Raw genomic sequence first — 14097 nt, 5'->3', positions numbered from 1 at the left:
GCCAGGGCCTGCCCACCCTCACAGGAACAATTCCTTCCCAACTAGCTCTCCATTTTTAACACCCCATGAACATTACAGTGCTCAAACGTCGCATTTTTAGCCACTCTGCACAAACAGCCCCTCAGCCTCTCCACGAGCACTAAAACCAAAGCAGAGAAAACTTTGCTACCATAAAGCAAGGACCAAAGAAAACTGAAAATTAAATAAGGACTAAAAACAGCTTAAGATGCTTGAGACTAAAGGTGCTGATGGGGAACACATCATGCACATACGATGTGCTAAGGAGTCATCTTAGAAAGTTGAGGAGCTCTCTTAGAAAACACAACAAAAATGCCCAAAAATCAGGGTTTTCTTTAACTGAGCAGGCAAATCTCGGAGCTATCCCAAAGGGTCACCACTCAGAGAGGGCAGCTCGAAGGTGGGGCGGTGTGCTGGGTGCCCGAGGGCAGCGGTACCGTCATGGAAGACTCTCTCCACGTTGAGCCCGTAGGTGGCGCAGGTCTCGTAGTAAGTGCATCTCTTGAGGTCGTTGGACAGCTTCCTGGCCCTGGCATCGTCGATGACACGGGGGTTGGTGGAGCTGATGGCATCTGCAGAGCCACAACAGGGGGAAACCAATTAATGGTCACTTGGAAACACCAGCTGGGGGCTCACAGAGTCACAGCAGGGGTGGGGAAGGGGGGAGGAAGCACTGAGATCACCGAGTGTAACAGCAACCCACGGTCACCACTGACCCGTGCCCCCAGTGCCACGTCCACGGGGTTCTGGAGCGCTTCCAGGGATGGTTCCGATGCTTTACAACCCCTTCCATGAGGAAATTTTCCCTAATATCCAACCTGAACCTCCCCTAGTGCAAATTCAGGCCAGCTTCTCTCATATTGACTGATACCAAGCAGTGAATTTAAATACAAACCATGGAACAGGGTGTACATCACTCTGATTTACATTTCCTTATTAAAATTACCAGTACACTGATTCTAAAAGCCAGGGGAAAACCCTCCAAGGCTTTTTACTTTCCTTAAATACATATATTGAGCTCAGACATTGCAAAAAAAAATACACAATCACATGAAAGAGCATGAACTCTGATGTAAAATATATTTAGGGAAACAAGTGGGTGATTAGTACAAACATGTCAGATGGTTTTTACATCTCTGTAAGTATTAGTGACTTATAGAGTGTGAAATATTGAACATGATGTATTTTAAAGAACTACAACTTAATTGTAAATTACATTCTCAAACTGCTGTAAAGGCACCCAGAGATGTTGTGGGAACATACTGATAGAAATTGTATTTTTTCTAAACTATCATACTTGGTAATTCTCTCCAAGAGCTTCTTCTCAGGAAAGCTGAAATTTTAGTTTGTAGAGCTTATCCAGAGGAGCTGAAAAAACCTTACAGCAGAATAGACGAAGGAGAAGCTTCTTCCTTGCCACTCCATCATAGTGATGAACTCTGTATACAAAGGTGATATTATCTGAAGTGATAATCTTATTAACAGACCTTGAAAAGGAATTTTTTTTTCCCCCAGGAGTATTGTGTTACTCTTCTGCCCCATGCCTGGAAGTGTTCCAGGCCAGGCTGGATGGGGCTGGGAACAACCTGGCATAGTGGGTGGGAGGTGTCCCTGTCCATGGCAGGGGATGGCACTGCATGGTTCCTTTCAGCCCAAACCCTGCTGGGATTCTACAACAGGCAAAAATTTCAGCATTCACAGCTGCCCAGAAAGCCTTCCTTAAAATCTGTAACCACCCACAGCAGCCACACAGATTTGTTCTTTGGGAAAGAAACATTAAAAAAACCCCAAACATGGACTCAGTGCCTCTTGCGACGCTGTGTGCGAGGCTCTGCCCCGGGCACAACGGGACCAGACCTCAGCTGCTGCTGTCATTACCTCCTCATCAGAGCCAATTAACAAAAACAGAGCAGCAATTAGGAAAGGCAGGAGCCCGGTATCTCTCAGCAGAGGGCGCTGGTAGCATGTGCCCAGACAGGAACCAGGGGGTTCAGCTCCAGAACACCACAGCTGCCCTGAGTTTGGCTCCACGGGGGCTCAGCCTGGGGCACCGAGCTGCCCTTGGAAGCCAGGGGAGAACGTCTGCAAGTGTTCACGCTGTGGGAAAGATTTCACTGCACATCTCATTCCAGGAATACCTGACACAACCAACGAGTCCAGGTTGGACAGGGCTTGGAGCAGCCAGGGCTAGTAGAAGATGCCCATGCCCATGGCACGGGGTTGGAATTAAATGAGCTTTAAGGTGCTCTCCATCCTGAACCATTCTGGGATTCTATGATATGAAAGGTTTATTTCAAACATGTATTTTTAACAAGTGTATTTATGTATTTCAATCTTTTATTCCACTGTAAAACACAGACCAAAAGCTGTGGTTTTTCCTGATGCTTATTCCTAGAGTTAGCATTATTTTCACCTTTTTTAAAAATCCCCTTTGCATCAACACTGCAACAGAAAACGAACTTTTCTTTTTCTGGAAGTAACAGGAAGGAGATGGAAAACCATACCCCAAACCATATCCCAGAAGGGGGTCAGAAGGGCACAAAGAAATAAAAATGTTGGAGAAATGTTTCCCCTTCACCTTTTCAACTCCAGCTTCAAGCCCAAACCGTGGCCCTTCAAAGCAGCTCCTTTCTGCTTTTTGGTGGGGTTTCTGCTGTCTTAAGACTTTTTCTGTTCCTACTTCCCCTTTTCCTTCTTATCATCTGTTTCCTCCCTCCAGCTGGGCTGTGATTCCTCCTTCCCTGCTGCCCACACATCCCCTCTGTGCTGTCACCCCTGGCAGGAGGCAGGGGAAGGCCAAATGCTCCCTCATCACGTGGCTGAAAAACACCAAAAAGCTTCAACACCCCCAAAACCACTGGGACACAGTGACAGGGAGAATGCCCCAAATTGAACCAAGAACAACTCACAACACCTCTAACACACAACAGCAACCTGGTGGGGCTCAGCCTGGAGAAAAGGAGGCTGAGGAGGGACCTTCAGGCTCTGCACAGCTCCTGGCAGGAGGGTGCAGCCAGGTGGGCTCTGTGCCCAAGGGACAGGACAAGGAGAAATGGCCTCAAATTGTGCCCAAAGGGTTGGACAGCCCAGGGCAGTGCTGGAATCACCATCCCTGGAAGGACGTAAAAGTTGTGTGGAGGGACATGGTTGAATGCTGGCCTTGGCAGTACTGAGGGAACAGCTGGATTTGGTGATTTAAAAGTTTTTTCCTCAACCTTTATTTATTCCATGGTCAGGAACAGAACAGCCTCAGCTGCACCAATGCAGCAAACCAATCACAGGATGAGAAACTGGTGAAATGTTACTGGGCTATGCTGGCACAAGGAGGCAGAGAATACTCAAAAAAACCACTCAAATGCCAAAGAAACTGAAACATTTTGGGTACCTTTCCCCTCCATATTTCCCTTCAGGACAGCTGCTATTTCAGAAGGAAAAACTGGGGGGACAGGTGGGCTCAGGTGGCAAAAAGCTGCATTTTTACTTGATTTACAGAGGTCTCCCGGGGTCACAGCCTGAGGCCAGGCTTCACCTCTGCCTCCTACCCTGCTGCTGGAGGTTTCCCACCTCTCACTCACCCTTTTGCCTCTCAGCAATGCCAGGGTGTTGAACCCTCCCAGACTGCCAAGCTCATGGAAAACTGGCCTGGCTGCAGAACCTCCCCACACAACTGATTTACCTGCCCAAATTCAGCAAGGGCATCTCCCTGCTGGGCAAGAAAACCACCACCACCACCAGCACACGTTGAAAATATTATTTAAAATTGCCTTGCAAGCCATAGAATCCTGGAATGGTCTGAGTTGGAAAGGACTTTAAAGCTCATTGTGTTCCACCCCCTGCCATGGGCAGGGACACCTTCCACCGTCCCAGGTTGCTCCAAGCCCCATCCAACCTGGCCTTGGGCACTTCAGGGATCCAGGGGCAGCCACAGCTGCTCTGGGCAACCTCTGCATGGCCTCCCCACCCTCAGAGTGAAGAATTTCTTGTGCACATCTGACCTAAACATCCCCTCTTTCTTCTCTGCTGAGGTCCCACACTCTCCCTCTCCAAGCGAGCTGCCAGGACATTTTCCCCTCACCTCAAACACTGTCCTTGCAATGCCACAGCCCTGTAGCAAGGGGGAAAGGACAGGACATGGCTCTGCCATCTTAAAAGAGTCAATGTGGTCTGAAAGGGCCGGCTGAGAGCGTTCCAGCTGGGAGTGAGGGCTGCACTTACCCTGGGTGCCCACCAGCACCATGGGGATCTCGCTGGTGTTGCGGTAGTTGGCCATGCGGCTGTAGTAGTGGTAAACAGTCTGGAAGCTGACCTCATCCTCCAGGCTGAACACAAAGATGACAGCATCCACCCACATGGCAAACTGCAGGGGAAAAAAAATGGGAAAGGCCAACTGTGAGAAGAGCAGCGAGGAGGGGGAAGGAAGGAAAACCAAGAGAGAAACGTTCTTACCTTCCTGCAAGGGAAATACACACCAGAAAAACTCACACACAAAAAGGCCTCAACAGGGTCAGGATCACCTGCTAAAATGATGAATGTCATCACCCTGCACACCATGAGGATCTGGGATACACAAGGCATTTCCCCACACGAGCAGCCCTGCTTCAGTGGGCTGTGTAACCAGCTACTGTGAGTGCACACCGGGTTTGATGCCCAGCAAACACAGCAGGCCGAGGCTGCTGGCTCTGTGCATTTGAAAGGAGCAGCACTCATCTGCAGAGCTGGCTGAGCCCCCACGCTGCCATCTGCATGCATGCCAGGGCAGGCATGGCTGGGAACTCTCACATCCCAACCCCATTAACCTGAGCCTTGCAATTCTCCACCATACAGACACTGTCAGCTGAGGCAGCAGCACCAAGGGCCTCCTTGAGCTTTCAGTGAAGAGCAAACTGCTCTCCTGGCATCAGGAACCTGCTGAGAGACATGCAGGTGCTCCTCAGTGACCATGCAAGTGAGAAGCTCTTAGCTCACAAGTGAATGAAGACATTTAACTCAACAGTGAACATGAACAGGACATCAGGAAAAACCTCCAGCTTACCTCACTGCCTTTATTTTCCCCTAAGTGACTCCATTCCTCCCCAAATTCAGAGCAATGGAAACAAGCTTCAGCCAGGGGATTTTCATGCTTTGTTTTATTATTGCTACAACGTGCCAGGGGACACACTGAACACAGAGGTTCACTGGGGAAAGGCTCTGCATATTCATGATGATTGTATTGAAACCAAACACTGCCTGCGCTGTTATGGTGTAAAAATAGACCAAAAAATTGTTTTGAGGTTTTCAAGACAGTCAGGAGAACAAACTTCCAGAGGGGAAGGACAGGGCTGGTTAACACACAGCAGAGTCACTGCCAGAATAAGGTCAACCACCACACTGGTAAATTGTTCAAACCAGAAGATGAAACCACAGGAACTGGAGACAGCATCATTATTTGGGAGATGTGGGCTTGGGTCTCATTATAAAATGCTTTTTGTTGACTGGACTCAGCAGCATCATGCCAAGGACTCTTCCCAACAACTGGGAATGTCCTTAGGGCATCCACTGGGAAGCCAACAGTCTCTCTAAACCCTCTGAATGCTTGAGCAGTGTGTACAGCAGCCTTCTAATAAAGATTATTTCAAAACACTCCACAGATTTACTGTGCAGTTCCTGCAGACACAAAACATTTCCAGGAAGTCCTTATTTCACTTTTCATATTGAAATGCAGCTTAAATCTTTGTGGAGATCAGACCTGTGCTAGAAAGAAACCAAAGGAATTTTGGGGAACACAAGGTCTGGAAACCCTGGATGTCTCATCCAGAGTACTGTGCAGGAAATGGCTTGAAACAAGGATAAATCAGCTGCTGGTAAAGAAATCCACTCTCAGACTTATTACTGTGAGTGAGCAGAGCTGTTAGTTCAAGGCAAGCCCAAAACCATACTGTAAAAGAAGTTTGAAATTTAAAACTTGACATGCAACAGCTCATTGTAGGTCAGTCACCAGGTTAATTTGGTTTTACAATAGGAAATTGAATTATTTTCATCTTTGAAACACTTTATCTTAGGCAAAGAAAGGAGAGAGCATAGACCCACAAACAGAGACTTTAGGGAAGTTTGTTTTTCCTCCCTCCCTGCCAAAAAGAAGGGGACAGTAACCTGGGGAATACCCATGACCCAGTGCCAGAACTCCGCATGTCAGCTCCTTAATTACTGCAGGTGGAATTCAATCCCAGTTATTCATGAACACACAAGCAAACTTTCCATTGCAGGAATTAATGAACAGATTAAACATTTTTAATAGACATGTAACTTGAAATGACACCCAAAAACTCCAAAGGGAATTTACAGGAAAGCCTCATGCTGAAAGGTGAGACAGCACTGACACCTCAGACCTCTTCAGCAAATCACGAGGATGGAGAACAAATCTCAGCCACCACAGAATCCCAGAGTGGTCTGGGTTGGAGGGACCTTAAAGCTCATCTCATACCAGCCCAGTGGCTGTTGTCCACACCTTCCACTGGACAACAGCAGCCAAAGCCCCAAATTCACCTGGGACATCCCAGGAGCACACCCTGTGCTGTGCATCAGCCTGCAGCCAGCTCCTGTGAGCTCTGCAAAGCCAGGCACAAACCATCTCAGATTGCTGCATGCACCTTTGCACCTGCACTATTCACATTTTAGATGAGTGAATGTTCTCTGAGCATCAGAGGCTGGAAAGCAGGGGCTGCTCCAGCCAAATCCCTGCCAGCCCCAGACAGAGCTGTCCTTGTTGCTCCTGCTGCCAGATGTGCCAGTGCTTTATTCTGCCCTGTGACTTCCTTCCCTCCTTCCTTCCTTCCTTCCAGGATGTCTCTCTGAGCCTCCATTTCCTCCTCGTCCTCTCTCTTCCCCTTTGTGCTGGCACCTTCCCCCACGCTCTCACCCTCCTGGAGCTGTGCTGCTGCATTCAGACCCGAGCTGCTGCTGCTGCTGCTGCTGGCACTGCTCCCCCTCAGCTGTTTGGCAGCTCCTGGTGCTCCATTATTGCTTGTTTGGAAGCTGATCCCTCTCGGAAGAGCCGGGCAAAGCCAGGCAGCAGCAGCCAGCACTCAGGAAATCCTGCCAGAGCCCAGGTGAGGAGAGGTGGAGGAGGAGGATGCCCAAGACAAGGATGCTGCTGCAGACAGCACAGATGTTAAATCTGAGGTGATTTAAGCAGCACATGAGCAAAGTCTTACTCAAAACAAAGTAAGGGTCAAGCACTCAAACCCCCAAGTGTCTTCTCCACAGCCAGTGCCCTGGACAGGCTGGGAGAGATGGGGGTGTTCAACCTGGAGAAGAGAAGGATCCAGGGAGACCTCAGGGCTCCTTCCAGAGGGCTGGAGAGGGACTTGGGACAAGGGCTTGGAGCAGGGCAGGACACAGGGAATGGCTTCCCACTGCCACAGGGCAGGGTTAAATGGGATGGAGGGAAGGAATTCCTCCCTGTGAGGGTGGGCAGGCCCTGGCACAGGGTGCCCAGATCCCTGGCAGTGCCCAAGGCCAGGCTGGATGGGGCTTGGAGCAGCCTGGGACAGTGGAAGGTGTCCCTGCCATGGCAGGGGTGAAATGAGATGAGCTTTAAGGGCCCTGCCATCCAAACCATCCTGTGCTTCTGTGAAATCCTGATGTGTCACCAGGGGAAGCACAATGCTTGGGAATTCAGTGTAAATGAGCTGGATATCCTGACTTGCACAGGCTCAGTCAGAATCCCAAATACTCACTACACACACTCATCCATCCATCGTAGCTGAAATCCCAACCATTTGCTGGACAAAATCTTTTCCACCTGAGGGTGATGCTGGAATTCTCCTGGCAGGAAGATGAGAAGGAGCCAGGGCAGAACAAAGCAGAGCCAGTTCTTTGAAAGGAAGTTCTGAAAAACAAGGGAAGGGAGGCTTGGGGCTCACCTGTGCCTCTGGAGGGCCTCCTTCATCTCTGATCAGCAGCAGGTAGCTCTGGCCATCAACCACTATCTCCTTCTTGAATCTCCCACCTGCCACACAAAGCAGCTGGTTACACACAGCAGAGGGACAGAACACACAACAGAAAAAGGCTTCACTTGTGGAAACAAAAGCTCTTTGCAAATTCACCAGCAACTGGAGTGTTACTGAGGTTTATATGCACATACATGGGAATTACTTCAAGTTAAGGCATGTACTTGCCTTATTTATATATATATATATAAATATATATATAGTGGGGAAAAGCCAGGAATTGGTTACATCCCACGTTAGGTGTCCTTGGGTTGATACATCCAGTTAAAACCCTGTATGTGTCACCTTTGTTTTTAATAATTGTCAGAAGTGTCTGTAAGAAAGGCAGTGCACACAAACATGGTGTCTCCTCCCCAAAAGCAGTTTCCTGTGGCACCCAGCATTTCCCCAAGGGAAGCCCAGTTCTCAGAGCACACAAGAGTGGGATGTTATGGGATGAGAACTCCACACTCACACACCACAGTTAGGGGAAGGTGCCACACACATGTTAGACAAAAGCTACGATGGTGCTGCCTCTGGAGAGATGTGCTAAGCCAGCAGAGCAGCCTGTGCTGCTGGCTTGGGAGGAATCCCACACCTGCTCTGGACAAAGAGAGGGCAGCCATAGCCTCCTACCACATCCTGCTCCTGCATTTCCAGGGAGTGCAGATCAGGAGGTGCCTGGCACCACCAAGGAGGCTCCCAGCCAGCACTGCTCTGGCACCCCCACTCTGGCTCACAGGGACCCAGCCACCACCCAGGGCAGGGCTGGGGTTGCTGCTTTTGGGGCTAAAAGCGTATTTTGGGCACTCTGCTGCCTCTCTCAGAAATGCCAAATCCCATTTAGGGCTTCTGGTGTGGCAGAGCCTAAGCCAGGATTAGCAAGCTTGGCCTAAGCCTGGGGAGGCATTTAGGCTCCTCTCCTGGAGCAAACCCACTCTTATCTCCCCACCTAAGCCCCAAAGCCCCCAAGGCCTCCAGCTCAGCATCACCCACCCTCGCAGCTGAGCTCACCATGCTGAGATAAAACACATCCCTTAACACACCCCAAACTTCTCTCTTTGTCCTATTTGTAAAAACTGGAATTAGTTCTGATTTGAGCCCTATTTCCCAGCTCCAAAATGTGTCATTCCACACAAACCAATGGTAGAGAGCCAACAGCTCTGCCTTGCTCTCCAAACAAGCTCCCCTAGCAAGTAAGTCAGTAAGTCAGCACTCTCAGACTAATGCTGATCCTCAAAACACAACAATCTGCACAAAAATTGCTGCCTTAGGGGAACCCAATGCTGGCTTAGACCCACCATTCCCCCAGCCCAACCACAACAGCAGCCTTCAAACCAAGATTACTCCACAGCAACGCTCAAGCATGTTTAAACACATTTTGTGTTTAATAAAGGATGTAAGAATTAGAGGTTTTTGTGGGTTTGTGCTGGGGTTTTTTGTTAAATCTCTTCTTTATAAACTTATCCTATTAGCAGTATGAAGCATGCAGCAATGAAGACTATCACATTTCTGGTTGTTTAATGGCACAGAAGGAGCAGAAGAGCCACGAATGGATTTTCATTATCTCGCTCACAAAGTGGATTTCAATCCTGCCCTCGCAGATCAAGTGGCAGATAGATATCTATCATTACTGAACCTGAAAAGAACAATCCCAAACAAGTGTAGAACTTGTAAAGGAAACAGCCTCAGCTCTCAGGAACTGGATTTCTATTAATCAGGCCATTATTTCTATACGCTGTCGATTAAACGTGCTTCCCAATGAAGTGTTAACTAAGATGAATTACTTAATATAGAGCCCTCCAGAGAGGGGCTTTAAAGCTGCAAGTAACAATGGAAATACACTGTATGCCTGATCAGAGAGGGAAAGTTCTGCCTAATTGCCATTTCCTATTTCCTTTTTTTTTAAACACTGCAAGTTCCCCCAGCTAATTACAAAATACCACACACCGAATGCGTTTGGGAGCCAACTCATTATTCCCATGGTCAAGAGGATGCCTTGCCAGCCTCACTGTACCTTCAAACACTCCTCAGAGGCACAAAGAAGGTACAGACAGGGCGGATTTAAAAGCTTAAGCAGAGAATTGAAAAATAAAAAAAAAATATTTGAGTGTACAGCTCACAAACGTGAGCCCTACGAGATTTACTCTTCATGATTTGACTGTTGAGAGCAGCTTGGAAAAGGGCATTGAATTTAATAAATGCAGTGCAAGTTAGCCACAGCTCTTCTCCTGTGTGAATCCACACTAAATGATCACCTTGGGGACCTGCTCCTTGCCTTCCCCAAAACCACTGGGCGTGGAGCTCAGTGCCATTATTGTTATTTCCAGGATTAAATTCAGACCCTGACGCGCTGTCCCACTTCACCGAGGGCTGTCACCCTGCTGCAGCCAAGAGCCACAGTCAGCTCAAATCTGCTCAAGTGCCTTCTTCACCCCTGAAAGCAAGATGTGCTCATTAGCTGGAACAGGCACATCCTCACAATCCTTGATTTCTGTTTGGATGGAAGTATTTCGTGACAAACAGTTTGAATTTAACACCCCTCCAACCAAACTGTTTCAAAGAATGCCCTGCATTTCCAAGCTGCACTAAATATTTCAAAACAAATCCAAAGGCTCAGAAATGGAACAGCAAACTCACGCTCATCCCTCGAGTAAGAATTATTTTATGCAAATCTCAGCTCACAGCAGGACTCATCCCTAATAACTTGTGCTTCTCTACCATTAAGGAGCCCTTATCATGAGCACAGCACAAAATTAGGTGCTGCCCAGGACAGAGATTAAGAAAACCGACCTCAATATCAAGAATTTACACAAACAAAAGCATAAACAGTGAAGAATGGAAATTGCAAGGGTGTACCCTGCAGGTATCTGTGGTTGTAGGATTAAGGCAAACAATGAACTGCTTCTCCTTTGATTTGATGAGCCTTGATGAGACCCAGGAGCACTTTGGGCAAGGGCAGCAATTTTGGGGTGCTTCAGCTTGGATAGCACCACGTTCTTTTTTTGTTCTGTTTTTAATATATCCAGGGGTTTGTAAAGCACCACAGGCAAAGAGGAATTACAGAGATCAGCCAGTTCAAATACTGGACTACAGCAACACATGAGGAAGCCAAACACTCACCCAGGGCTACAAAATACCCTCTATTTTCCTAAATATCTGCCTGTGTGACAGAGCCAGGAATTGCTGTCTAAACCAACAGCACTGAGAACAAAGAAATGACCTTCATAACACAGAGAACGAGCTCAAAACCCACAGCACCACTCCCAGGGGAGGTGGCTGCCTTTGCTCTGGTCCCATCAGGATTATGACACACGCAGCTTTTTAATGAGGGAGCTGCTCAGCTCCCAGATGTACCTGCCAGGGGAGGGGATGACTGGTGGCCAAAGGATGGGGCACCACGGGCACTTCAAGGCACTTATTCCCAGCTTTCCAGGGCTAGAACAGTAGCCATTCCCACAGGCTCATTGTCAGATGAGCACAGGAGTTTTGCAGGTGACAAATCTCCTCCCCGTGCCCAAACTCATGAGGCAGCCCCCAAACCACCCCGGCCCTCCCAGGTGCACCTGGCCACACTGCTGCTGTAAAATGCCCCACGTGGATACACAGCTTTGAGCAACACAAAGCTAAAGAAATGCTGTGCATCAGCAATTTACAGCCCTGGCTGAAGCCCCAGCACAAACTGGAATAGAGGGGGGATCAAGCACAGCCTCCTGATCTCATTGTCATGCACGACCCTCCGCAAGGCGAGCGCGCGGCATCGGCGCAGAAATGAACCAGCGAAAATCAGAATTCAATTTAAACACTGCACACACACTGGCAATCAGAGGTGCTCTCTGGAACAAAAGCTGGGTATGACATGGGGAATTCTGGGCATGGAGGCTTTAATCCAGGCTCTGACAGCCCGGCCACCCCCTCCTCTCGCCGAGAGCCGTTCCAGCGCGTAATTGCTCAGCGGAGCAGCCGCTGATTCTGCTGCTGCATCCCCAGGCCCCACTGTGCTCACCAGGCTCTTTATTCAAGCAAATTGCCACGGGGATGAAGTTATTTAGCCATGTGAGAAGGATAAATTCGGGGGGCTGGCCACACGACAGGCACAGGCAGCAGCTGAACGTCTGCTGTGGCAGGGCAAGACAGAAGGGAGGGCTGAGGCAGCTCTGAAGGACTCAGGCAGCTCCTGGATTTCATATTCCCAGTGACATGTGCATTTTGACAACAGCAGCCAGTTGTCTCACACATGCACGTTCTCTCCCTTTTTTCCCCCCCATCAGTGCCAAGAACCTGGCTCCTCTTCAGGGAAACACGTTCAGAAATCCTCTGTTCAAACAGATGGCCACAGAGTGGTCTTCTGGTTAGCTACTCACTTTTTTTTTTATTGAAATAAACTAATTTTAAAATGTTTTTCACAGCATTGCCTTAAAAGGAAAAAGAAATTTAAAAAAAGGAAAAGGTTCTTCCCCCAGAGGGTGTTGGGGCACTGCCCAGGCTCCCCAGGGAATGGGCACAGCCCCAATCCTGCCAAAGCTCCAGGAGGGTTTGGACAACGCTCTCAGGGATGCACAGGGTGGGATTGTTGGGATGTCTGTGTTGGATCAATGATCCTTCCAGCCCAGGATATTCCATGATTCTATGATTTGGGGCATTTCCTGAATACAAGCACTGTGCTAAACAACAATTTAGAAACTGTGAGCTGAGTCAAGGATCAAAGACCAAGGAACCATCGCTGCCACACGAGACTGAAGCTGCAAAAAGAGCCCTGGACCCCCTTTCCAAACACTACCTGGGTAAAACAAACCCCAAAAGCCAACAAAAGCAGCCTAGACTGAGCTCTTCAACCCCCACCATCTGCTTTACTCAACAGGTTTAGGATATATAGTCCAGGAAATCCATGGAGAGGCCCTGGAACTATCAAACCATACCCAATTACAGCAAAGGACTATCTATAAATGCAATATTACATCTTATCATCTGATCTTTACCTAAAAACTGCCAAGGAAGCACTAATACATCATCCTGCAACACCATGGAAAGAGGGCTCAATGCTGGAATTTTAGGGGCAGCTGCAATGACATTTAACAACTGAATTCTGAGAGGCACTCATGGATGTATTTGCAGTGCCTCTCCAGAAGGGCAGATGCAATGGGTTCCTAAAACTGGCTGTGATTTGAAGGGAGATCAATGGAATTTTAAGAGTTTTAACTGTTTAGGAAAAAAGCTTACCCTTCAAAAATATATAAAAAATACCTCAAGCTGCATAGAACCTCCAGGGTTGGACAGGACAATGGGAAAAACCTGTGAGGGTGGGCAGGCCCTGGCACAGGGTGCCCAGAGCAGCTGTGGCTGCCCCTGGATCCCTGGCAGTGCCCAAGGCCAGGCTGGATGGGGCTTGGAGCAGCCTGGGACAGTGGAAGGTGGAATGGAATGAGTTTGGAGATAGCTGGGACAGTGGAAGGTGGAATGGAATGAGCTTGGAGATAGCTGGGACAGTGGAAGGTGGAATGGAATGAGCTTGGAGATAGCTGGGACAGTGGAAGGTGGAATGGAATGAGCTTGGAGATAGCTGGGACAGTGGAAGGTGTCCCTGCTCATGGCAGGGGTGGAATGGAATGAGCTGAAAGGTCCCTCCCAAGGCAAACCACGCTGGGATTCCATGATAAACAGGCTGAGCTAGATCCAGTGTTTTATCTCAAGCAGCAGGAGAGGAAGGTGACTGATTAACCACCAAGATAAATGGGAACTAAGCAGAGCCGGCCTCTGAGCAATTAAGATTCCCTCATTACCCAGGGACAGGGCTCAGTCAGGAGCAGCCCATGCTCCACTTTCACTGCAAAGCTCCTGACAGCCAGTGCAGGCTGGGCTAAGCCAATTAGAGAGGGCCAGCCTTAAAAAAATCACTGTAATGTGAGTGCAGCCAGAGAGGTAAGGCACACTCTGTCCCCATCAAATGACTCATCTGAAAGGAGCAGCACGATAGTAATCCAAGTTTCTGCAGCAGTTTCAACCCTCCTGCACCCACTTTATTAATAACCTAGAAGATGGAAGTAACAGGCTATTTAGTTTCTAGATAATGAAGCAGGAGGGACTGCAATTATGGGAGAAAATTGGATTGTAC

General features: G+C 48.6%; 1 protein-coding gene across 10 annotated transcripts in view; it reads right to left on the bottom strand.

The window, feature by feature from the left end:
• AGAP1 (ArfGAP with GTPase domain, ankyrin repeat and PH domain 1) overlaps positions 1 to 14097 on the bottom strand; it is a 329181-nt gene that overhangs the window by 200746 nt on the left and 114338 nt on the right. For all 10 annotated transcript variants that reach the window (XM_063162741.1, XM_063162742.1, XM_063162746.1 and 7 more), the window contains 3 exons: positions 7920 to 8005; positions 4234 to 4375; positions 456 to 590 (listed from right to left, as the gene is read on the bottom strand). In XM_063162741.1, the coding sequence (XP_063018811.1) occupies positions 456 to 590; positions 4234 to 4375; positions 7920 to 8005 (363 nt within the window). The remainder of the gene's footprint in view (positions 1 to 455; positions 591 to 4233; positions 4376 to 7919; positions 8006 to 14097) is intronic.

This window comes from Melospiza melodia, chromosome 8 (assembly GCF_035770615.1).
Source record: "Melospiza melodia melodia isolate bMelMel2 chromosome 8, bMelMel2.pri, whole genome shotgun sequence".
In the NCBI taxonomy this organism is placed as follows: domain Eukaryota; kingdom Metazoa; phylum Chordata; class Aves; order Passeriformes; family Passerellidae; genus Melospiza; species Melospiza melodia.
This window is presented reverse-complemented; position numbering and strand designations above follow the sequence as displayed.